Source organism: Zalophus californianus, chromosome 3, assembly GCF_009762305.2.
Source record: "Zalophus californianus isolate mZalCal1 chromosome 3, mZalCal1.pri.v2, whole genome shotgun sequence".
In the NCBI taxonomy this organism is placed as follows: Eukaryota; Metazoa; Chordata; class Mammalia; order Carnivora; family Otariidae; genus Zalophus; species Zalophus californianus.
The window spans coordinates 138,093,474-138,118,030 of NC_045597.1; the positions used below are offsets into that span (position 1 = coordinate 138,093,474).

Below are 24,557 nucleotides of genomic sequence, written 5' to 3' on the forward strand. Positions count from 1 at the left end.
CTAGATATCAAAGGGCTGAGATTTATTTGCTCAAAACTGACAAAAATCAATGTTCTAAAAATATATGGCAATAGAGTGTTGCTAAATCTACTGAATCTTTTAAATTAAAAAATATTGCCCACTCTGATGAAACTGCTTACAATGACTACAAGTAAAGATGGTGGCCATTAAGTTTTATCGTGAGCACCTGAGGAACTGTTTGCATCCAATACAAAATGTTTCTTTCTTTTGAATTACTGACACTGGCAAATTAAAATGAAGTGGATACATATGGTTGAAACAATCTTCACATTTACAAATATCCTGAAATATCACTAAATCATAAAAACGAAAGCTGTGGGTTATATATTATGAATGTTGCCTAATGCATCCCCAGCTCTGTTATTTGTTACAAATTTGTGTACGATGGACAAAATTGGCCATTTATTCAAGAGTAACAGCTGGCTCCAATATTGTGCATCTTTTCAAAAAAGAAGGACATTACAAGAAGGAAAAAACACAATTAACCTCTAAAATGCTGAAAAGAGAGGAATCTCATTTTGGGGAAAACATGTAACAGAAAACTTACATAGTGTTCTATTTTACCATTTTTATGACTAAAAGCCTCAATATAAAGATTTACAACCATATAAAAATCGCACAATGCTGATATTTAATAAAGAACAAAAGGATCTGATACTGTAAACAGGTACTATATATTGTTAAGTGAAGACAATTAAATTAAAAAAAAATTAGTGAATGGAGGGCTGGAGAAGTAGTATTTCACTCTGTCATTCTAAGACAAAATGTTACTCTGGGAAGACAAAATATCATCAGTATTTACACTATGTTTTAAATTATTAACTTGGGGCGCCTGGGTGGCTCAGTTGGTTAAGCGACTGCCTTCAGCTCAGGTCATGATCTCAGGGTCCTGGGATCGAGCCCTGCATCGGGCTCCCTGCTCGGCAGGAAGCCTGCTTCTCCCTCCGACCCTCCCCCTGCTTGTGTTCCCTCTCTCGCGGTCTCTCTGTCAATTAAATAAATAAATAAAATCTTTAAAAAAAATTATTAGCTTGTTTTGTTGATGTGTAATAATCCCTAGAAAAAAAGCTAGAAATAGGAAAATCCAAAAACTCTGATTCTAAGAAGTATATTCCCCATTCCATAATAACCTTGCAGAAGTTCTGATATTTAATATTAAATTTTAGAATTGTGGTCTCTCTTTTTTTTTTTTTTTTTTTAATGGTAGCTTGGTTCGCTCTGACAGTATTTCACTGATGTAGCCTAAGGCTATAGGTAATGGAACATTACTCACTATGATAGCCAGATTTCTTCTGCATGGCGGTTACAGGGCAATCTTTATGAGCCAGAAGAAGCTGTTTCAGCTGTGCCACTTCATTTCTCAGCAGGGTGACTTCACTCTAGAAAAGAAACAACTTATGTACCTTAACAGCATCAGACTAAACATTTCTTACTGTTTATAACAAGTGAAAAATAAGAATATCGGTTATCTTTAACAGAATATCAAGGAATAAACAAAATATACTGCTTAAATAGGTTTAATCAGTACAAATCAGTTTTCATATTTTAGCATCTGTACAAAGACTGCAACTTGTATAAAAATTTAAATGAGATAACGACATGACTGGATAACATATTTCAAAGTTTTCACATTACCATTTGCCTTGGGATTGCTTATATATTACAGGTTACCTACAGAAGGTATTTTTTACTTATGTTGCATGTTCTTTAGATTATATGAAAAATTAGAAACATCAAGGGAGTCAGAATGAATTTTCACTGACTCTGTGCACTTGAAAATGAAAAATTTATCCTGGAATCTAAATTAGGCAAGTTTCTAGTTTTCCAGAAACTATGAAGAGCTCCACAGGGGAGACCACAATAACCAAAGAATCATGGACATCTAAAATTGAGCAAGGCACTGTGTTGGAGACGGAACCAATGAGAGTAGATGTAATATCTAAATGGCTTAGTTTCCCTCAATCTAGGTAATTTGTACACATCTAAATTTAATCTGATAAATTAATGGTGAATTGTGCTAGTTATTTTTTTTTAACGATTTTATTTATTCATTTATTTTAGAGAGAAGGAGGGCACAAGCAAGGGGAGGAGCAGAGGAAGAGGGAGGGGGAAGAAATCCCAAGCAGACTCCGTGCTGAGCCCAACGTGGGGCTCAATCCCATGACCCCGAGATCATGACCCGAGAGTTGGACGCCTAACTGACTGAGCCACCCAGGCACCCCTGACCTAGTCCTTATTAAAAAATGAGCACTTCAGCCTTTGTTTTGGATGGATTATTCTGGTAAATTCTATATAAAACATACAAATTAAGAGATTCCATTTAATTCCTTTTGGTCACCCCCAAATATTAAAGATGCATCAATTAGTGATAATTACTAATATTCAAGAATTAGAAATAATATGAATTTAATAAAATGGTAAATACTTAATTTACAAATACCACTACTTATTTGAACTGACATTAACCTTAAGTATTCAGATTTCATCTATGAACCCAAAATTAAAGAAATATAACAAGCATATGTACTTTTGTAAAAGCTCAGGCACTTTGTTTTCCATCCCTTGGTCTCCTGACCATAAAGCTGGATGTAAAGTAATTTAGATTAGATTCATTAGGTGCCCTTAAGTGATCAATGACAGAAACATAAAAATTCAGAGAATAAAAGTTAAGCAAGTCTGTTGGTTCAAATAGTTCCTTGCACCCCTATAACAACAAACTGCAACAATACACTAAAGCACAGAACAAAACCTGATGCTCACAGTAACTTTAAACATTAAAGGCTAAATTGTGTTTACAATATTGTATTTGATACAAGAATAGGCGTGTAGTGATCAAAAATACAAAACGAGAATTTTTAGACTTTAGAGCTTTGCTTTAAAAAAATACGCTGTTTAGAAAACTCATTTCTATGGGCACGCCCGGGTGGCTCAGTCATTAAGCTCTGCCTTCTGCTCAGGTCATGATCCCAGGATCCTGGGATAGAGGCCTGCATCGGGCTCCCTGCTCAGCAGGAAGCCTGTTTCTCCGTCTCCCTCTGCTCCTCCACCTGCTTGTGCTCTCTCTCTCTCTCTCTCGCTGTGTCTCTGTCAAATAAATAAAGAAAATCTAAAAAAAAAAAAAAAACTCATTTCTATGGAACAGTGCAGTCATTAGGTCAATATGCTAATTATATAGCTCTTTATTAATGACATCAAAAATGAGAAACCATGTTATGAATAATCTAATAGATAATATCTAAAATTTCTCCCTCTCTGCTGTGTCAGCTTGATTTTGAGACTCCTGTCTAACAGGTTTCTCTCATTAATTTCTGTAATATGAAAGAGGGCTGGATATGTATTTTTAGTCCACAATATATAATCTCTTATAATCTGGTGCCTGTGATCACTCTTTCACATTAGCTTTAACCTATGGGGAAAAAAAATTAATATTTAATCGTTTTGACCTATACAAACTGGTGTTGTAAATACACAACGTTGTCTCTACCTAGAAAAGCTTTCCTCTTTTTCTTGCCTTGCGAATTTTTTTAATTCATCTTTAAGAGTGAAATCAGTACAGTATAAATTTGGATAGGAAAAGAACTCCATTTCTGTGCTCCCAGATCCATACGCACATACATGTGTACATTTACCTAGTATTTACTACACAGGATTGTTAATTTTTGGTTTACTTGCTTACCACCTCTGCCAGATTGGGACTTTCTCAAGGGCAGGGATGACTTTTGCTCTTTGTATCCCCAGAGTAAAGCACACAGCCTACTACAGACTGAGTACATAGTTATATTTTAGAACCATGAATAATTCTATGTCCAGGGGAGAGGAAAAAATTCCAAAGAAGGTGAAATGAAGTTGTTTAAATAATATAAAACTGGTCAGAGGTCCTAATTTCATTATTTATACCAACAACCTCGCCAACGTAGCTGCATTGTTAATTTTCTCAGACATAAAATGAAAACTGGCATATTTTACAGTATCATCTCAATTTTTAAAAGTCTCACTTTTTAAAAATCACAAATGCCCTTTCTCCTAAATATTCTATATAGACATTCAGCATAAACCATATGAGGATTTTTTTTGTCAAAGTAAACATTTTTGGTAAGATAAAGCAGATGCTGAAAAAAATTGTTATTCTGGCCTAAAATAAAATGTAAATTACTTTGACATTGTCTATACCATTGCTCCATTCCATCTGTAGCTACTCAAAGGTTAATTATATACTATGAACAAAAAAAAAACCCACTTTTTTTTTTTTTTTTTTACAGATTATGTGAAGCAGATTAGACTGATGAAATCATGACAGACTAGCCAACTGATGAATCTATCAAAGCTTTTCATCGATACCTGGCCATAGATTGAGGACCCAGTATTCCATAAATTTATGATCTTTGACTTCTAGTTCAGCCAATACCCCCAACATTAAAGAAATAATATTGGATAGGTATGATAGCAATCATCACTGCTAAAGGTATGATTTTCTTCACGTTTACAGTCTTCACAAAAATCAATGATTAAGTATCAAGATTCCCATCACACAGTGCCAAGGACTGTCACGAATGTAAAACTTTATACTGAAGAACAGTATATTTAATTTATGTCCGGAAATATTTATGTCCGTAACAATAGAGAAAAAGATGACAGGTTTCTTAATACTTTGGAAATACCTTGCAAAATGAATGGGAATGACCCTTCTCTTATTCTCCTTCAGAGTATTCTCATACTTTGTTTCGTGTCTGTCTCCTCTGCTAGACCACAAATTCTGTAAGCGCAAGGACAATGTCTCTTTCACTGTTATATCTCCTGTGTCTAATAACATGCCCTGCACACAATAGATGCTTAATGACAGAATGAATAACAAGTTTGCATAGTGTAGTTATAACAGACTTCTCTATACCCTCTCTCTCATCTGATCTTCATAACAGGACTTACTCTGTGAGTATGACAGATGGGGAAGTAAAGGCTCAAAGATTTTTAGTAAGGCCTAGTAAAAAGAAGTACTAAGGTCTCAGGCCCATAACAAAATGCATAAAGTAGTAGTGGCATCAGTTACCCTTCCCCCTCTAGAGCTTGGTTAAAACTCAGGGGAAAAGAAGCAAGGCAGTGATAGCATAGAATACGTTTTTTTTTTCTTCCAGGAATTAAAACAAACAGGTTTAACAGGGGCGCCTGGGTGGCCCAGTCAGTTAAGTGTCTGCCTTCAGCTCAGGTCATGGTCCCAGGGTCCTGGGATCGAGCCCCGCATCGGGCTCCCTGCTCCGCGGGAAGCCTGCTTCTCCCTCTCCCACTCCCCCTGCTTGTGTTCCCTCTCTCGCCGTGTCTCTCTCTGTCAAATAAATAAATAAAATCTTAACCCCTCCAAAAAAAACCAGGTTTAACATCTTCCAATTGTCACCATTCCTTTATATTTCAAGTGATAAATACTGAAATAAAATACTATTTGGGTATCAGAAATAAAAGATTTAATCACAATAGAGCAATAACAAAACCTTTTCTGTATCATTAACTTATGAGTGAAAATTCCTCACATATCCAGCTGTGAAAGAATGCTTTTTTTTTTAATTTATTAAGCTTCTACTCCACACACATTTTGCAATACCCGTTTTAAAAGCAAACTCCACAACAAAAACTCCCAAGTTTTATACAAAGAGTAACTGTTAAGGAGCTACTGTTAGTAAAGAATCTGCCTAAAGGAAACATGCTGAATTTGTAAGCTGAAAACAAAATTCCAAAATGAGGATAAATGAAAAAGCCACAAAGAGGTGAAAACTCTTTCAAGTAAAAGACAATAAAACCATATATTATCTTTAAAAATATAATAATTGATAATCAACAGTATCCAAGTTTGGGTCTAGATTGCCATGTCTCTAATACAATTTGATGAAATTGTCTTTTTAGCTACAATTTTAGAAAGCTAAAATATAAATTCAGTGAGTGGGGCAAGAGAGTTGAATAATTAATGTTCTTTGAAACCTAATATGTATTTGGTAAAAATACGTATACAGTCACACCTCAACACTCGTTAAGATTTATTTGTAATATGTAAGTAACCATGGGTCATTACTGCCCACTATACTGATCAGCTAAGCCTGTATGTCACGTGAGGGATTATTAAGGAAATGTAGAATTGATGAATGTTTTCACATAAAGTAGAGTTTAATTATTTCTCTGACATTCAATTTTCTTTATAAGTCATTTTGTTCTTCACAGTTAACGGTTTTGCTGTTGGCAGACTGAAATTTTTTCTCCCTGAATCTATCATAAGCATGTTATTAACTCTTTATACTCTGATAACCAGAATGGCACTTTTTAAAACTGTTTTTGTTTTATTTGGTAACTAAAAAACAACAAAAAATAAAAATCATTTATCCACTTGAAACAATAGAGAAAGTCATAACTGAAGCTCCTTTCTCCCAAACCATTCATACTCTCAACAGCCTCTTCACCACTTATTCCTGGTACATGTCATTCCTAAAATTCTACTTACAATTTAGGGATTCATTCCTATACCAATTTTCATATCTACACATTTATCCATCTAACTACAAACCTTTTATTTATGAAAAAAAGTTGTGCTATTTTAGTGTACAACTATTTTTTTGAGTAATTTACTGAGGTGACATTCCCATGAGCTAGAATTAACCATTTTAATTTATTTTTTTTAAAGATTTTTTTATTTATTTGTCAGAGAGAGAGAGAACACCAAGCGAGCACAAGCAGGGGGAGTGTCAAGCAGAGGGAGAAGCAGACTCCTCACTGAGCAGGGAGCCCGATGCAGGGTTTGATCCCAAGACCTTGCATGACCCAAGCAGAAGGCAGATGCCCAACTGAATAAGCCACTCAGGCGCCCCTAGAATTAACCATTTTAAAGTGAGCAATTCAGTGGTGTTCAGTACAGCAGCCACCTCCCTCAATCTGGTTATAAAACACTTCTGTCAGTCCAAAGTAAAACTCCTTACCCATTAACCAGTTTCTCCCTATTTTCTACCACCCCACCCCCTGCCCCCGTTCCTGGCAACCACCAATCTGCATTTATCTCTATGGATTTCTCTGTTCTAGATACTTTTTTTTCTTAGAGAGAGAGAATCTTAAGCAGGCACCACACCCACGTGGAAGCTGATGTGGGGCTCGATCTCACTACCCTCAGATCATGATCTGGGCCGAAATCAAGAGTCTGACACTTAACTGAGCCACCCAGGCACCCCTCTTCTAGGTATTTCATATAAATGGAGTCATAGGTGGCTTTGTTTCTGGCTTCTTTAACTTAAGCAAAAATGTTCTGAGGTTCAACCACATTCTAGCATGTTCATCCACATCCACTCCCCTTTTTATGGCTGAATAATACTCTATTGTATGTATATACCGTAATTTATCCATTCATCTACTGATAGACATTTGGGCTGTTTTCAACAACTTTCTTTTTACCCCTAACAATATATTATAGATAATTTCCTAGGTTAACATATACATATGAACTTCATTCTTTTTCTTTTTTTTTTGTATAAGTATTTTAAAGAACATCCCTTAGGGGATGCCTGCGTGGCTCAGTCAGTTAAGCATCGGACTCTTGATTTCGGCTCAGGTCATGATCTCAGAGTCCTGAGATCCAGCCCCATGTCACCCTGCTTAGTGGAGAGTCAGTCAGCTTCTCTCCTTCTCCCTGCCTCTCCTGCTGCCCCTCCCCTAGCTTTCTCTCTCCCCCCTCTTGCCCTAAGATGAATGAATGAATAAATAAATCTTTAAACAGAAGAAAAATAAAAGGAAGAAAGAAAAAACAGAATGAAGGAAATAATCTTAGTGCTGTCTGATACCATCACCGGAAATCTTAGCAAAGACTGAACAAGGAGTCTTAAAAACCTTTATATCCCCCATGAGGTTCCTAAGAAACCTATCTGGGGCACACTGGCAGGGAGTATGAAATGATTTCTACTGCCACTGGCCATATTGTACCTGTTCTGTGGATAAATAGAGCCCTTCAGTTTCCAAAGCTGTCAATCTGACATTTTTTCCAAGCACTACATTCATTCTAAATAAACACAACAAAATTTATAGTTCAAAGAACCAAAGAACTTAAAAATACTACTGAAGCAACTTTACAGTTGTGATAGAAACCAATAAAAATAGAAAAGTGAAATACCAGTGATATTTTAAATTTTAAGATTCTTTTGTTTGAACTTTATATACCACAACTTTACAAAGTTTAAGCCAGATAGTTTTCATACTTTTGTAGCATACAAGTAAAAACTTATATTTAACATTTCCTTATTGTGTCAGTGTTGCAGGTTTTATATTACTTCATCTCAGTATTCAAATAGGTTTACAAAACTGTGTTTTACTATAGATTCCATACACACCCAATATTGTGTGCTAAAATGTCTGGATGGCTAACTGGAAAAAACAGGGAAGAGCTAAGTTCACAATTACTAAAAAGAGGACAACATTTACATATATGCACCATACCTGCAGTTGACCATTTAATGAACTCAAGTCTTCTGCCTTCTTCTCTAAAGACTGAACCCAGACTTTCCTTTTTTGTCGGCATCGTGAAGCTGCTGCTCTATTTCGCTCTAGAAATTTCCTCCTTTTTTCATCAGGATCTTCATTAGCTGCTCTTCTTCTACGACCACTTGTATTTTGGGTCTGTGGAGTTGTGTGAGCTGGAGAAGCCTATAATAAACACAAATGGAAGCTTTTTATGTTTGTATCTAGTGAGTGAGAATACAGGCAGTAAAGAGTGGCAGAAGAGGAAGAGCTACTAACTTTGTTTTCTAAGTCTCACTGTATACATCAATATTTTGGGGTGACATGAAAATCACCCTGTGCTTTAACAAATTCCTTGAAATAAATAAGCACTGCTAAAATAAGATTCTCATTAATTCACTATCACAGTGAATATATTTAAAGTTTGTATAACATTTCATTTATATAGAAATAATATGAAGAAGTTGAAAATGCAATACAAACAAACATGTATAGATCTTATATTTCTCCAAGTGTACTTTTTAACACTATGGTATAATACAGTCCTTTGAAAAATTATAAGGTCCTAAAGTAAAAAATTTAATAATTTACTAAAATTCACTATGAAAAACCATTTACTTGCTATTTTTCAAATACAATTTTAAAAATAAATACTAAAATTTTCTCTTAAAAATTGGTTTCTCTAAAATTGAGGAGTAAAAAATTGAGGAGTAAAAGTACAGTAGTGCCCCCTTATCAGCAGGGGATATGTTCTAAGACTCCCCTGGATGCCTGAAACCATGGACAGTACTGAACCCAATATATACTATGTTTTTTCCTATGCATAGATACCTATTATAAAGTTTAATTTATAAATTAGATATAGTAAGAGATCAACAATAACTAATAAAATAGAACAATTATAACAATATACTGTAATAGAAGTTATGTGAATGTGGTCTCACTTTTAAAATATTGTACTGTACTCACACCCTTCTTCTTGTGATGATATGAAATAAAATGCCTACGTCATGATGTGAAGTGAGGTGAATGATAAAGGCACTATGACATAGTGCTAGGCTACGAATGACCCTTCTAACAATCTGTCAGAAGGAGGATCATCTGCTTCTGGACCACAGCTGACCATGAAAAACCGCAACCTCGGAAAGCTAAACCGTGGGTAAGAGGGAACTACCACATGTACATATTTTGGTATACTCAGCTTTTCTTCAGTTTTTGAAATTTAGGGTCAGGTTCATTACTGATGCTCATTTTCCTCGTGGGCAGAATCCCACAGGAGTTCAGATTTTAATTTTAATTGGTTCCCCTTGCCCCTCAACAGATCAGCCTAGTTACTTCAGATCAGCCAAAGACCGTTTCAGTCACTAGTGATATTGCCTAGTATCTGGGACTACAGAACAGTATTTCCAAACCTCTCTCAAATCCCAAAATTGTGCCACAGAACACTCTTGAACTTGGGAGATAGGAAATGAACCCTTGGAAATAGTGCAAAGGAAATGGCACTTTGTGACCACAGGCATATGACCCAAGGAAGCCTGAAAACAATCTTTTACCTGTAATTATATTCTAAAATGGTGTAAACAAATAAAACTTCTATCTTCTCCTAATCTACATAATACGCAGAAGTCTTATACATAAGCTCAACATAAGTTCTGCAGGGAAATCACCAAACTAGTTCTCACTCTACAAACTCCAAAAAACATATGTTATCATTTAATTCCTTTTCCAAATGACTAGCATTAAAAATTCTGAGGGTAATTTAATTTATACTGTATTTTAATTGTAATAAAGATTAAGTATTAAATTAGATCATTTCTTTTACGTACATAATTGCAAGTTAATCTTTTAGAAAAATATTTCTATGGCTTGCTTCAAGAATGGCAACCTTGAAATATTTTCTTTTCTTCATCCTCTTAACTTATTGATAATAGCAGGTTTTTTTCTTTTACTCATTGGCTGAATAGGAAAGAACAGTTTTTTTTTTAATTGACAACTCAAGTTATTACAGCAAAGGCTAATCACAAGTATTATAAGCAGAAACTAATACAGAGTTATATTTGTACATTTTTATACCTAACAAGGATTTAAGGCTCCTTAAAAAGCATATATTCTTCCCACTCTCCCTCCTTCCATTGATTCATTCATTTCACATTATTAAAAAGAACATAGGGACTATCCTAGAAACTAGTGATACAATAGTAAACAAACCTATAAAGTCCTGCCTTCATGAAGCTCCCATCCAATACAAGGATATAAATAAAAATTAGATCCAGGTAAAACTACAGTTACTATAAGAAAATAAATTATATACTCATTTCTTTTAAATACATTTTAAAGATGTAAAAACCACACATAGCTTGCAGACCACACGAAAAAATAGCCATGGGCTGGATTTGGCTCCTGAGTCAGTTTGCTCATCTCTGAAGTATGACAGTAAAACATACACACTTATTTTCCTTCTCTCTAGGCCCCTAAGTTGTTTAGTGGATGACTACCACAACTACATTCCACTTTATTCTAAGTTTTGTGAAGATAAAATAGAGTTATCTAAAAAGTAACGATTATGAGGCAATCTAAACTTGCCATTTACCTGTTTCTCTAATTGTAAAGTTTTGTTTTTTAATGCCAATGCTAGTATTAAGTATCCTTAAGTATCTTTTATCTTAAAAGTTCTAAATAGAGTTCTAAACAGAGTTCTAAAACATTTAGCAGAAATACAGTAACCAACCCTTCCATGTAGAAATGCACTACACATAATAGACATATCAGTCATCTAATATGCAGTCACAAACTAGAGATAAATGAAAAGGACCTCTAGTATAGAGTTTCTATAAAGCATATATGTCTGCTCCTTTGGCGATGTTTCTCAAATTTTAATTCAAGAATCATTTGATTTATGTTAGTAATGTAATAAACACACCCACATGCACACATTACTTACTGAATACAATCAACAGAAAAAAATGATTTAAAAAAATATCGATGGATATTTATGTCATGTCAGGCCAACAAACACAGACACCTACAGAAGCATTTAAAGGGTGTCCTGATCAGTACAACTGTTCAACTATTTTATTTATTTATTTATTTTTGAGTACCAATACTTTTACAATGAACTACCTTTTCCTAAGGTTTTTGGTATACTTTTGAACTATGACCAGAAATAATTTTTTTCAAAGCATATAAAATAGTCATTTAAGTTACACTGTGTTTGTTTTTTAAAAGATGATAAAGTACGAATGATAAAAACAACACACATACCGGAGTTTCTGTAGTGGATGTAGCTGGCTGTTGTAATGACTGTGGTCGAGATTCCTCTGACTGAGTTCTAACCAATCCGCTACCATGACCTTTGACAGTATCACCATTGGTAACTGGAGGATGTTGCTGGGTCAAAGCAGCTTTTAATCTCTGAAACGCAAATACCAATTGAAAAAAAAGTTCCCTGCTTTCCACTCAAATCCAACTCCCAACATATTCTTTGGTTAACAACAACAAAATATTTGTTAAGGAATGCATTTGGCTTTAAAATTAGTTTTATCATTACAAATAATAAGACAAACACTTTGAGAAGCTTTCCTGAGTCTGTCTAGTACTACTAGAGGATTTTATACTCTGCTGTTCCTAATCAATTTTGAGAAAAGACTGAAAAATAAAAACACTGTTGACTGAAAATAATCTACCTCTGTTCAACTAAAATAAGCAATACAAATTATGTACACTTTCACCTATTTTCTTCCACCTCTTCCTATATCTCCATCTTCTCAGGCTCTCCCTAGATTCTTAAACCTAAACCTCTTCCAAATTTGGGCCCAACTGATCTCTGCTTGATGGTTTGATGTCAGTGCCTATTTGGACAACGACCTGATGTTGCATTTTTTAGGCCACTATATTAACTGTCAGACTGAACCTCCTCCTACAACCTACAGCTAGGTTCACCTCCCTGAGGTCTTCCCTGTTTCCAGTAAGCAGATTTAGTTCCAAGTCTATCCCCTCTACTATGTTCCATTTGCCAGTTAACTGAATTGCACCTGACCCACTGTCAGAGGATGAGTGATCTAGTGTTAGGAGGCGGCCCTAAACATTTATGGCTACCTCTTAACAAAGATACAATTTGCATAAAGTTTCTTATTCTACCAGCAAAAATATACCATATATGAATATCTTATCTCCTCAACCAGACAGTAAGCTCTTTGAAGAACAGATTGCCTTATCTTTCTTTGCACCCCTTTTAAGCAACTGGTATACTGATTTGCTACATGACCTAGCAACACATGTATTTGTTAACTGATAGAAACTGGATTCATTGGCAAAAATGGCACAAGTGATATTTGGGTTAGTTTTTTTTGTTAAAAATATATAAATATGAAATAATTAGCATAAGATAATCATGCTATAATATCTTAGAAATGTTAAAAAAAAAAAAAGAAATGAAAGGGACCCAAAAGACCAGGGACTATTTTTGTTGATATTGTTCTTAGTAACTGAGACGTATAGTCCTTAAGCCCAAAATAAAGTTTCATCACAAAACTTGATACAGATACATCCATTACATTTTCCTAAGATCCACACTCAGGTGCATATTTGAATGGGAAGGAGGCTACAAAACTGATAAGAGGAATGTGTTACAGTCTATCCAGTGCTTCCCAAACTTCTCAGAAGTTGTATTTGGCTGGGCATTACAAACAGATTTGCAGCAAACTTTCTCTCTCCCTTCCTAGCACAGGGAGGGGTGGGAAAGAGGGAAGAGCTTTTGAAAGAGGCCCCTGGATGATTTTAGTACAACTGCTTTCATTTACTCGAACTAAGAGCTTAGAAAATTGTACAACCATCTCCAAATTTGTAATTTGTTTTCATTTATGTATATCTCCTTACCATCTATAACTGATCCAGACCCCTGAAAAACTGAAGCATACATGAAAATGTCACTAAAAGTTCCCGAGGCAGTAATTATACCTAGACAAGTGTTACTGGACATTTTCTCTTTACCGCTATTCATTGTAGATTCTGGGTATGATTTTAAAAACAAATCAGTAGTTTAAAAAACAAGTTTACTGGGGCCCCCGGGTGGCTCAGTCAGTTAAGTGTCTGCTTTCAGCTCAGGTCATGATCCCAGGATCCTGGTAGAGAGGCCCTGTGTTGGGCTCCCCGATCAGTGGGGAGTCTGCTTCTCCCTCTGCCCTGCCCCCTCCCCCCATCATGTTCTCGCAAATAAATAAAATCTTAAAAAAAAAGTTTACTGAGGTATAAATTACATATAGTAAGATGAAGTCTTTTTTGTACATAGCTCTAGGAGCTTTAACAAGTGCATACAGTTGTGTAACCACCCCCTACAATCAGGATACAGAACGGTGCTATTATTCCCCCAAATTCCCTCACACTTCTTTCCTGCCATACTCTCTTCCCACCCCCAGCCCCTAGAAACTACTAATCTGTTTTCTGGTCCCCAAAGTTTTGCCTTTTCTAGAATGTCATATAAATGGAATTACACAATGTTAACAGCCTTTTGAATCTGGCTTCTTTCTTTCAGCATAACGCACTTGAAATTCACCCGTGTTATCAGTATTTTTTCGATGAGTTTCTAATAGGACAGTGTCCCTACTTTACCGATTAGGAAACCAGAGATCATTTGCCTAAGGTTACATAAGTGTCTAAGACGCAGGAAATTGAAACACTCATAACTGATGGGATAATATGGGCATGGACGGATTAAACTCAAGTTAGATAACGGATTAAAGGAGTAGTTGGCTGCAACCAGACGACGACTTAGGCCAAGTGGTCAAAGAACTCAAAATAGAAAGGTAAGAGTTTGAAAGTGTAGGGCAATATAAACAGAACAGAGGAGGAGGAAAATCAGGGGAGGTGGTCAGTCTGCATAATTACATCTTTTAAAAACAGTGTTACACATCACAATACCGTAAACAGTACCCAGTCTACAGTGTTAGGTTACAGGGCTTTCATTTCTGGATATAAAATGTGCATAAATATAAGTAGTAGTTGAGATGTGAAGCTTGGTAAATTATGTGTTGATAAAACTGAAAGTCCTTAGGTTAGAAAACATCATGGAACTGAAGAGCATTTAAAGTTTTATAGTGAAGAGCTTAACTCTCAGAATTAATGAAATACAGTAACTGCACATAGGGGAGTCTGCAGTACATAAACATCACTCTCTTGAATAATCTTTAGTAGGGCAAGTTACTACCTTATAGAGCACTTAAAAGCAGCACCAGTATTCATTCATTATCCTCCCTTGACTGCCCTAGTGTATACAGTACTCATCCAGCGAGGAAGCCCTAATGTTTGCTCCATGCTGTTACACTGATTACAATGGGTCTGACTTAGAAAGTGTGCCAGTGGGTACAAAACTTAAGAAAAATATTTTCAAGGGTTAATTAACACTGCTCTGAATGGCATATATATGTATTTTAAAGAGCAGTAAAAAAATATGTGTATGCAAAAAAATTTAGAATGGGTTAGGTGAAAAAAGATGTCACTAAATAGGATTCATGAAAATTTTATAATAAAAGGATATCTACAATCCACCCATATATATTTGTTAGAGACATCTTAAAAGAACGACTAACAGTGTGGTTCAAAAATATTAATGAAAACATATATAAATACCATGAATATTTTTTCCACAACAGAATTTTAGAACTAGAAGATATACTGATGATCAATTAGTCCAATCATCAGCTTGTTACACAAAGGCAAACTAAGGTCCAAAGAGTGAATGAAGTTACTTCCCAGAATCAAAAAGTTAGAAGCAGAGCAAGGACCAGATATTCTGTCTGTTAACTCCTAATTCATTGAACATTATCTTCAAAGTTTTGCCAAACTAGAGCTTTTGCCTATATGAAGTATTCTAAGTATATCAGCACTCAGTTAAGAAGAGTATCAGATATTTCTCTCAATACAGAAATTCAATAAAAAGATTGAGTACTCAGAGAAATTAATAAAATCCAAAATGTCTGTATTCTCCAATATGTACAATAAAGCTTAAGCATAATTTTAATTTTAAACTAGAGGCATTGTTTGAAAGAAAACTAAAATATCTTTAAATACTGTATTTCTAAGCAGACTACTGTTTTAATGTTTGGAATTAACTTCTAGCAATGTAAAATTCAACTACTACATTGAAAACTTTTTTCTTAGAAATAAACTGTGTCAGTCAATAGTCTGTTGTGCTGACCGATACTACTTATTCATTTTAAGAAGTAATCTGCTAAAAATAATTTGCTATTCAAATTCTAGGTTATATTTCACACTCCTGAAAACAAATTTTATCACATCTGTCAGAACTTAGTAGGAACAAACTACTCCATCATAGTTCAAAGAAAAAAACAATGTTCTCTAGAAACAATTTATGAAAAAGTCAGATCCATATTTCATATGTGCCACAAAAGCTCATCAGAGTAATAACCCTCCTTCTCCTGGGTGTTATCCTACCATCTGCTGCTCTATTACTTATCTTTATTTTGCAACTAATTAACAGCATAATCTTCTAAATTCAGCAAGTTAATTATCATTATTGTGGTCTTTGCAGCATCATCAGTCCTCATGAAGTCTTGTCTCCCCACCCCCAGAGAACATATGAAAATGAAGTAGGTTGGGAGAGAGTCTGTTTCTTTGGAGTGGGCTCATTAGGTGTTTGCTGATTAGCTTGGCATGCAGAGGCAGGTCAGAAGAATTCTGCTGAACATGAGGTTCCATGCAGGGCCCAACTAAGTTAATGTAGGTTTCTGAACATTTGCCAAGATGCCCTCTGTCAACTCTCGGTAGAAACCCCCTGCAGAAAACCTACTGGCTACCCACTGTGTGCAAAGATATTTCTCAGTTTGTCACACAAGACTTAAAGGAACGACTGTGGAGAATGCTACCTAAATACTTTATTAAATCTTCCTAACAAAACTCCTAGATGGTTATATTTTCTTATTCAGGCAAGTTACTTTTTGATTACAAATATTACATAAGGAAGTTGTTTTATTACAACAGTAACGCAGATGGAAAGTATCTATTGTTTATGTGCTTAATGACAAAACTCCTAAACCTAAATTTGGTGAGGTCCACTGCAATTCTATGCAAGACAGTAGAGCCTAGGAATTTTTCTGTAGTATTGAAAAATACTAGATAATCTTGTATTTATGGACCCTCACCTACACTTCTTTTTCTTACCACATTCTCACTTTTCCAAAGACTTAAAAGTTCTAACAAAAAAAATCCTCTGAAGAAATTTCTTTAGCAGTAGAAGGATCCATTTCAATATCTACAGTAGACACAAACAATGCATATTTGTCTACCTATAAGCACTAGACATCTGAAAATCAGGGCCCCACAAAGGCATCCTTGATTATCTTAGGATACAAATAAGTTTCTCTTCAGCTGTAGTGTGCTAGTCATTCTTGTATGTTCTAATGCCATTTCTCTTACATTACTTATTTTTTAATGTATCTTCCCCTATATTTAATTCCAGTGTAGTTAATAGACAATAGTATATTCATTTCAGGTGCACAATATAGTGATTCAACAATTCCATTTTTGCTCAGCGTTCCTCTAGATAAGTGTACTCTTAACCCCCTTCACCTATTTCATCCCCTACCCCCTCACTGGTAACCTTCAGTATGTTCTCTGTAGTTAAGAATCTGTTTTTGGGTTTGTCTTTTTTCTTTGATCGTTTTGTTTCTTAAATTCCACATATGAGTGAAATCATATAGTATTTGCCTTTGTCTGACTGGCTTAGCATTATATACTCTAAATCCTTCATACTGTTGGAAAAGGCAAGATTTCGTTCTTTTTTTTATGGCTGAATAATATTCCATTGTATATACATACCACTTCTTTATCCATGCATCTATTGATGGGCACTTAGGCTGCTTCCATGATGTGGCTATTGCAACAATAATGCTGCAATAAACACAGGGGTGCACATATCCCTTTGAATTAGGGTTTCTGTATTTTTTGGGTAAATGCCCAGTAGTGAGATTACTGGATCAAAGGGTAGTTCTATTTTTAACTTTTTGAGGAACCTCCATACTGTCTTCCACAGTGGCTGCACCAGCTTGCATTCCTGCCAACAGTGCATGAGGGAGGGTTCCCTTTTCCCCACATCCTCGCCAACTTGTTTCTTGAGTTTTGGATTTTAGCCCTTCTGACAGGTGTGAGGTGGTATCTCATTGTGGTTTTGAATTGCATTTCCCTGATGAGTGATGTTGAGCATCTTTTCATGTGTCTCTTGGCCATCTGTATGTCTTCTTCAGAGAAATATCTGTTCATGTCTTCTGTCCATTTTTAAATTGGATTGTGGTTTTTTTTTTGGTGTTGTATAGGTTCTTGATATATTTTGGATGCTAAGCCTGTATCAGATCTGTCATTTGCAAATATTTTCTCCCATTCAGTAGGCTGTCTTTTTGTTTTGTTGTTTCCTTTGCTGTGCAAAAGTTTTTAATTTTGCTGTAATTCCAATAGTTTACTTTTGCTTTTGTTTTCTCTCACCTCAGGAGACATATCTAGAAAGATGTCCTTACAGCCAGTGTCAGAGAAATTACTGCTTGTGCTCTCTTCTAGGATTTTTATGGTTTCAAGTCTCACATTGAGGTCCTTAATCCATTTTGAGGTTATTTTTAGGTATGATGAAAGAAACTGGTCCAGTTTTGCCAACATCATTTGTTGAAGAGACTTTTTCCCAATGCATATTCTTGCGTCCTTTGTTGACAATTAATTGACCATATATATAATTGTGGTTTTATTTCTGGGCTCTCCATTCTGTTCCATTGATCGGTGTATCTATTTTTGTGCCAGTACCATACTTTTTGATTACTACAGCTTTGTAATACAACTTCAAGTCTGGAATTGTGCCACCTTCAGTTTTGTTCTTTTCTAAAAAACTGCTTTTGGGGGCACCTGGGTGGCTTAGTCATTGAGTGTCTGCCTTCGGTTCAGGTCATGATCCCAGGTCCTGGGATTGAGCCCCATGTCGGACTCCCTACTCCACAGGAAGCCTGCTTCTCCCTCTCCCACTCCCGCTGCTTGTGTTCCTGCTCTATCTCTCTGTGTCAATAAATGAATAAAATCTTAAAAAAAAAAACAAAAAACAACTGCTTTGGCAGGAAGCCTGGGTGGCTCAGTCGGGGTCCTGGGACCGACAGGGAGCCTGCTTCTCCCTCTGCCTGCCGCTCCCCCTGCTTGTGCACACTCTTTCTCTGACAAATGAATAAATATATAAAAAAAAACAACTGCTTTGGCTATTGGGGTCTTCTGTGGTTCCATACAAATTTTAGGACTGTTTGTTGTAGTTCCATGAAAAATGTTGGTATTTTGACAGGGATTGAAATGAATCTGTAGATTGCTTTGGTTAGTATAGACATTTTAACTATAACTGTTCCTCCAATCCATGAGCATGGAATGTCTTTCCATTTGCGTCATCTTCAATTTATTCAATGCTTTATAGTTTGCTTAGTACAGGTCTTTCACCATTTTGGCTGAATTTATTCCTTGGTATTTTATTATTTTTGGTGTAATTGTAAATGGGTTTTGTTAATTTCTCTTTCTGCTGCTTCATTATTAGTGTATAGAAATGCAATGGATTTCTGTACACTGATTTTGTATCCTGTGAACCTACTGAATTCATTCACCAGTTCTAGTCATTTTTTGGTGGAGTCTGTGAAAGTTTTACTTCCTTACTAATTTGGATGCCTTTTATTCCTTTCTCTTGTCTGACTGCTGGGACTAGGACTTCCAGTACTATGTTGAATAAAACTTGTCTTGCTCCTGACCTCAGAGGAAAAGCTCTCAGTTTTTCACCATTATGATGTTAGGTGTGGATTTTTCATATAAGGGCTGTATTATGTTAAGGTATGTTCCCTCTAAACCTACTTTGTTGAGGGTTTTTATCACAAATCGATGTGGTCCTTTGTCATATGCTTTTTCTGCATCTGTTGAAATGATCATATGGCTTTTATCCATTCTCTTATTGATGTAATGTATCATGCTGATTGATTTGCAAATATTAAACCACCCTTGCATCCCTGGAATAAATCCCATTTGATCACGGTGACTGATTTTTTTAAATGTATTTTTGCATTTGGTTTGCTAATATTTTGTTGAGGATTTTTATGTTTATGTTCTTCAGAGATACTGGCCTGTAGTGTTTTTTTTTTTTTTTTTTTTTGGTGTCTTTATCTGGTTTTGGTAGCAGTGTGATACTGGCCTCCTAGAATGAATTTGGAAAGTTTGAGAATAGGTTTTAACTCTTCTTTAAATGTTTGGTATAATTCACCTGTGAAGCTGTCTCATCCTGGACTTTTGTTTGTTGGGAGTTATTTGATTACTAATTCAATTTCATTGCTGGTAATCAGTCTGTTCAAATTTTCTGTTTCTTCCAGATTCATCTTTGGGAAGTTATATGTTTCTAGGAATTTATCCATTTCTTCTAGGTTGCCCAGTTTGTTGACACATAATTTTTCATAATATTCTTACAATACTTTGTATTTCTGTGGTGTCAGTTGTTATTTCTCCTCTTTTGTTCCTGATTTTGTTTGAGTCTCCCCCTCTCCTTTTTGGTGAGTCTGGCTACAGATTTATCAATTTTGTTATCTTGTCAAAGAACCAGCTCCTGATTTCGTTCATCCCTGGTTTTTGGATCCCTTGATAACTTTTGTGCACAAAAGTTCATCTATATTTTTATCGTTCATCTATATTTTTATAGTTTCTATATCATTTATTTCAGCTCTAATCTTTATAATTTCCTTTCTTCTGCTGGGTTTGGGTTTTGTCTGTTCTTTTTCTCGCTCCTTTGGGTGTAAGGTTAGGTTGAGATTTTTCTTGTTTCTTAATAGGCTAGTATTGCTATAAACTTTCCTCTGAGAACTGCTTTTGCTACTTCCCAAAGATTTTGGACCATTGCATTTTCATTTTGTTTCCATGTACTTTTTACTTCCTCTTTGATTTGTTGGTTGACCCATTCGTTGTTTAGAAACATGTTATATTTGTGCCCTTTTCAGATTTTTTCTTGTCGTTGATTCCTAGTTTCACCGCACTGTGGCTGGAAAAGATGCATGGTATAACTCTAATCTTTTTGAATTTGAGACTTATTTTGTGGCCTAATATATTATCTATTCTCTTCCAGTGCACTTGAAAAGAATGTGTATTCTGCTATTTTATGATGGAATATTTTGAACATGTCTGTTAAAACATCTGGTCCAATGTATCATTCTAAGCCACTGTTTCCTAATTGATTATTAGTTCTGATGATCTGTCCATCGATGTAAGTGGGGTGTTAAAGTTCCCTACTATCATTGTATTACTATCCATTAGTTCCTTTATATTTGTTATTAACCATTTTATGTATTTGGGTGCTCCTATGCTGGGTGCATAAGTATTTATAATTGTTATGTCTTCTTGTTGAATTTTTCCTTTATTTTTAATTTTTTTAAAATTTTATTTATTTGACAGAGAAAGAGCGAGAGAGGGAACACAAGCAGGGGAGTAGGAGAGGGAGAGGCATGTTTCCCGTGGAGCAGGACTGAGCCACCCAGGCGCCCCGAATTGTTCCTTTAATGATTAAATAGTGTCTATTTCTCTTGTTATAGTTTTAAAGTCTATTTGGGGGGTGCCTGGGTGGCTCAGTCGTTAAGCGTCTGCCTTCGGCTCAGGTCATGATCCCACGGTCCTGGGATCGAGCCCCGCATTGGGCTCCCTGCTCCACGGGAAACCTGCTTCTCCCTCTCCCACTCCCCTGCTTGTGTTCCCTCTCTTGCTGTCAAATAAATAAAATCTTTTTTAAAAAAAAAAAGTCTATTTTGTCTGATTAAAGTATTGCTACCCCAGCTTTCATTTCACATCCATTTACATGATAAATGTTTCTGCATCCCCTCTCTTTCAATCTGCATATGTCTTCAGGTCTGAAGTGAGTCTCTTGTAGGCAGCATACAGATTGGTCTTTTTTTTTTTTTATCCATTCTGTCACAATATTTCTTTTGATTGGAGCATTTAGTCCATTTACATTCAGAGTATGAACCGACAGACATGTATTTACTGGCATTCTGTCATTTGTTTTTGTAGATCTTCTGTTTCTTTCTTCCCTTGCTCTCTTCTCTCACCATAAGTTGGCTTTCTTTAGTGATATATTTGGACTTACCTCTTTTTTTGCATATCTATTACTGGTTTTTGATTTGTGGTTATCATTACGTTTGTATATAACATCTTCTGAACCACATGTCATTTTAGCAGAATCACTACTACACTATTTAGCATGTCATTAAGAGATTATGATGACATAGGTCAAATAAATCCTTAGGAGAGATGAAGAATCAAATGGGGAGGATGCTTAAGCATTTTAAAAGACTTGAAAACAACAACAAAGCAAAATCCAACTCAAGCATGAAAGAAATTTTAAGTTTTATTAGGGGGGTAGCAGACTGGCAAACAGAAAAATTATTTAATGTGTAACATGAATCTAAGGGAGCTAGGAATCACTCATTTGGAGAGCACGGATTTGGAGTCCTATCACTGATGAAGAGAAGGGTCAAGTCCTGTGATTGTTTATCTGGTCATTATGAAACCTACACACATTGGGATATGAGCCCAAGTCTCAACTTTCTTTAGTTGGGATGATATAATTATTTCCTCATTTGCTAAGTCTTTTTTAGCCCCCTGGAGTTTAATAAGGTAAATTAATGACACTGACATTTTAATTCAGATTTAGAAAAAATCTGTAGCTATTTGGTGTTTTATTGTCCTAGAAGTAATTAGATTAACTTGTCACAGAGTAACAGGTTACCCTTGAATTTCAATTTAAAATATTTAAGAGATCAATTTAGTCTGTGACTTCAGCTGGAAGAGCAAAGACATTCTAATCCTCTAATACTAGACTATTTAAGAAAACAAGCCCCACTGTAAGTTTAACCAAACTTTAAAGTTATTAAAGTACTTAGGGAAGTTTGTTAGATAATTGAGGGTCCTATATAGAAAACAGGATATGTTAAGTTTAAAATTAAGTTTAGCATGTTTAAAATTATACTTGAAGACCTTTAAAAACAATCATTATATAATTGGATTTGTAAACTGGCCTTGAGAATTCCAGGAAGAACTAAGTTTTTGAATTGGTAACTTTAAAAAAATCTAGTATTTTGTTTAAAAGTAGTCCCTGAATAATGATTTTTGTGCACAGAAGTTATCATCAAGGGATCCAAAAACCAGAAAACAAAAAACAAACATCACTGATATGATATAATCCTAACTGTTGAAAAACATAAGTAATGGCCTTAAAAAGGCAAAAAGACTTTTGATGATCACCAGAACCATTTGCAAGAAAAATCTCAAGACTTAAGACCCTAACTACTGAATTTCTTAGTACCTGAGAAATGTTTGTTAAATAAATAACAATCGAAAGAAATAAGTGTGAAATGGGGGTGGGGCAAAATACATGAAGATGAATCAAACTACAAAAACCAAATTATTTTCAGGTTATTTCCTAATGTTGGTAGATTGGTTTTGTACTTACAACAATATGTAAGTACAGCTGAAGATGACATGCAAGGACTGAAAATTCTTAAAGAGATAGTCAACAATGTTCATTTTATGTTATTAAGATAGGGAAAACAGACTAGTAGTATTTGATAAAAATATAAATCCAGGGGCACCTGGGCGGCTCGGTCGGTTAAGCATCTGCCTTAGGCTCAGGTCATGATCCCAGGGTCCTGTGATCAAGCCCCATGTAAGGCTCCCTGCTCAGCAGGGGGCCTGCTTCTCTCCCTGCTTGTGCTCTGTCAAATATTAAAAAAAAAAAAAGTGGGGGGTTGCCGGGGTGGCTCAGTCGGTTAAGCGTCTGCCTTTGGCTCAGGTCATGATCCCAGGCACCTGGGATCGAGCCCCGCATCGGGCTCCCTGCTCAGCAGGAAGCCTTCTTCTCCCTCTCCCACTCCCTGCTTGTGTTTCCTCTCTTGCTGTGTCTCTCTGTCAAATAAATAAAATCTTAAAAAAAATTATATATGTGTGTGTGTATATATATATATGAATATATATATGTGTATATGTATATATATGAAGCCAATGGTGAAATGTGAAATAATTTCTGTGCTATAACAACCAAAAAAACCCAATTAATCAGAATTCCCTTAGCATTCCAGGCAATTGATATTTTGTTAGCAGTTCATGCTACCTGGATAGAATGGCAATGTCTATTTTCACAAATGAGCCCAACAGGTAGGATATGTTAGAAAATGGAAACACAGGACAATCAAGTACACCAAAGGTGGTAAGTTCCCAAACCACAATGTAATTAAAATAGAAATCAATAAGATAAAAAGAAAGCCTCCAGATATTTGGAAATTATACAGTATACTTCTAAAATAACCCAAAGCTCAAAGAAAAAAATCACAAAGGAAATTAGAAGATAAATGATAATGAAAATATAGCGTATCAAAATTTGTGAACAGAAAGAAATTTATAGCTTTAAATGCCTATATGGGAAAGGTAAAAAGATTTAATCATGGGGTGCCTGGGTGGCTCAGTCGTTAAGCGTCTGCCTTCGGCTCGGGTCATGATCCCAGGGTCCTGGGTTCAAGCCCCATATCGGGCTCCCTGCTCGGCGGGAGGCCTGCTTCTCCCTCTCCCACTCCCCCTGCTTGTGTTCCCTCTCTCGCTGTGTCTCTCTCTGTCAAACAAATAAAATCTTAAAAAAAAAAAAGATTTAATCAATAATCCAAGCTTCCACTTTAAGCCGAAAAAACATAGGCAAATTAAATCCAATTAACTAGGAGATAGGAAGTATTAGAGATAAAAGTAGCAATCAATGATAGTACAAGTATACCATTAAGAAAAATAAAGGCAAGCTACAGACTAAAAGAAAATATTTGTAAGATATACGTAACAAAAATTTTGTATTTATTATATCTAAAGAATTCCTATAACATAATAAACAACCCAATTTAAAAAATCAGCAGAAGATATCACAAAAAGTGGCAAAACCAGAAATGCAATTAAAACCATGAGATAGTGCTACAAACTCTTAGAAATGTCTATAATGAAAATGATAGACAAAACCAAATGTTGGCAAAAATGTGGGA

General features: G+C 35.5%; 1 protein-coding gene across 9 annotated transcripts in view; it reads right to left on the reverse strand.

Annotated features, from left to right (window-relative positions):
- ATF2 (activating transcription factor 2) overlaps nucleotides 1–24,557 on the reverse strand; it is an 86,283-nt gene that overhangs the window by 5,988 nt on the left and 55,738 nt on the right. For all 9 annotated transcript variants that reach the window (XM_027587954.1, XM_027587947.1, XM_027587955.1 and 6 more), the window contains 3 exons: nucleotides 11,755–11,904; nucleotides 8,473–8,679; nucleotides 1,295–1,400 (listed from right to left, as the gene is read on the reverse strand). In XM_027587954.1, coding sequence (XP_027443755.1) covers nucleotides 1,295–1,400; nucleotides 8,473–8,679; nucleotides 11,755–11,904 — 463 coding nt within the window. The remainder of the gene's footprint in view (nucleotides 1–1,294; nucleotides 1,401–8,472; nucleotides 8,680–11,754; nucleotides 11,905–24,557) is intronic.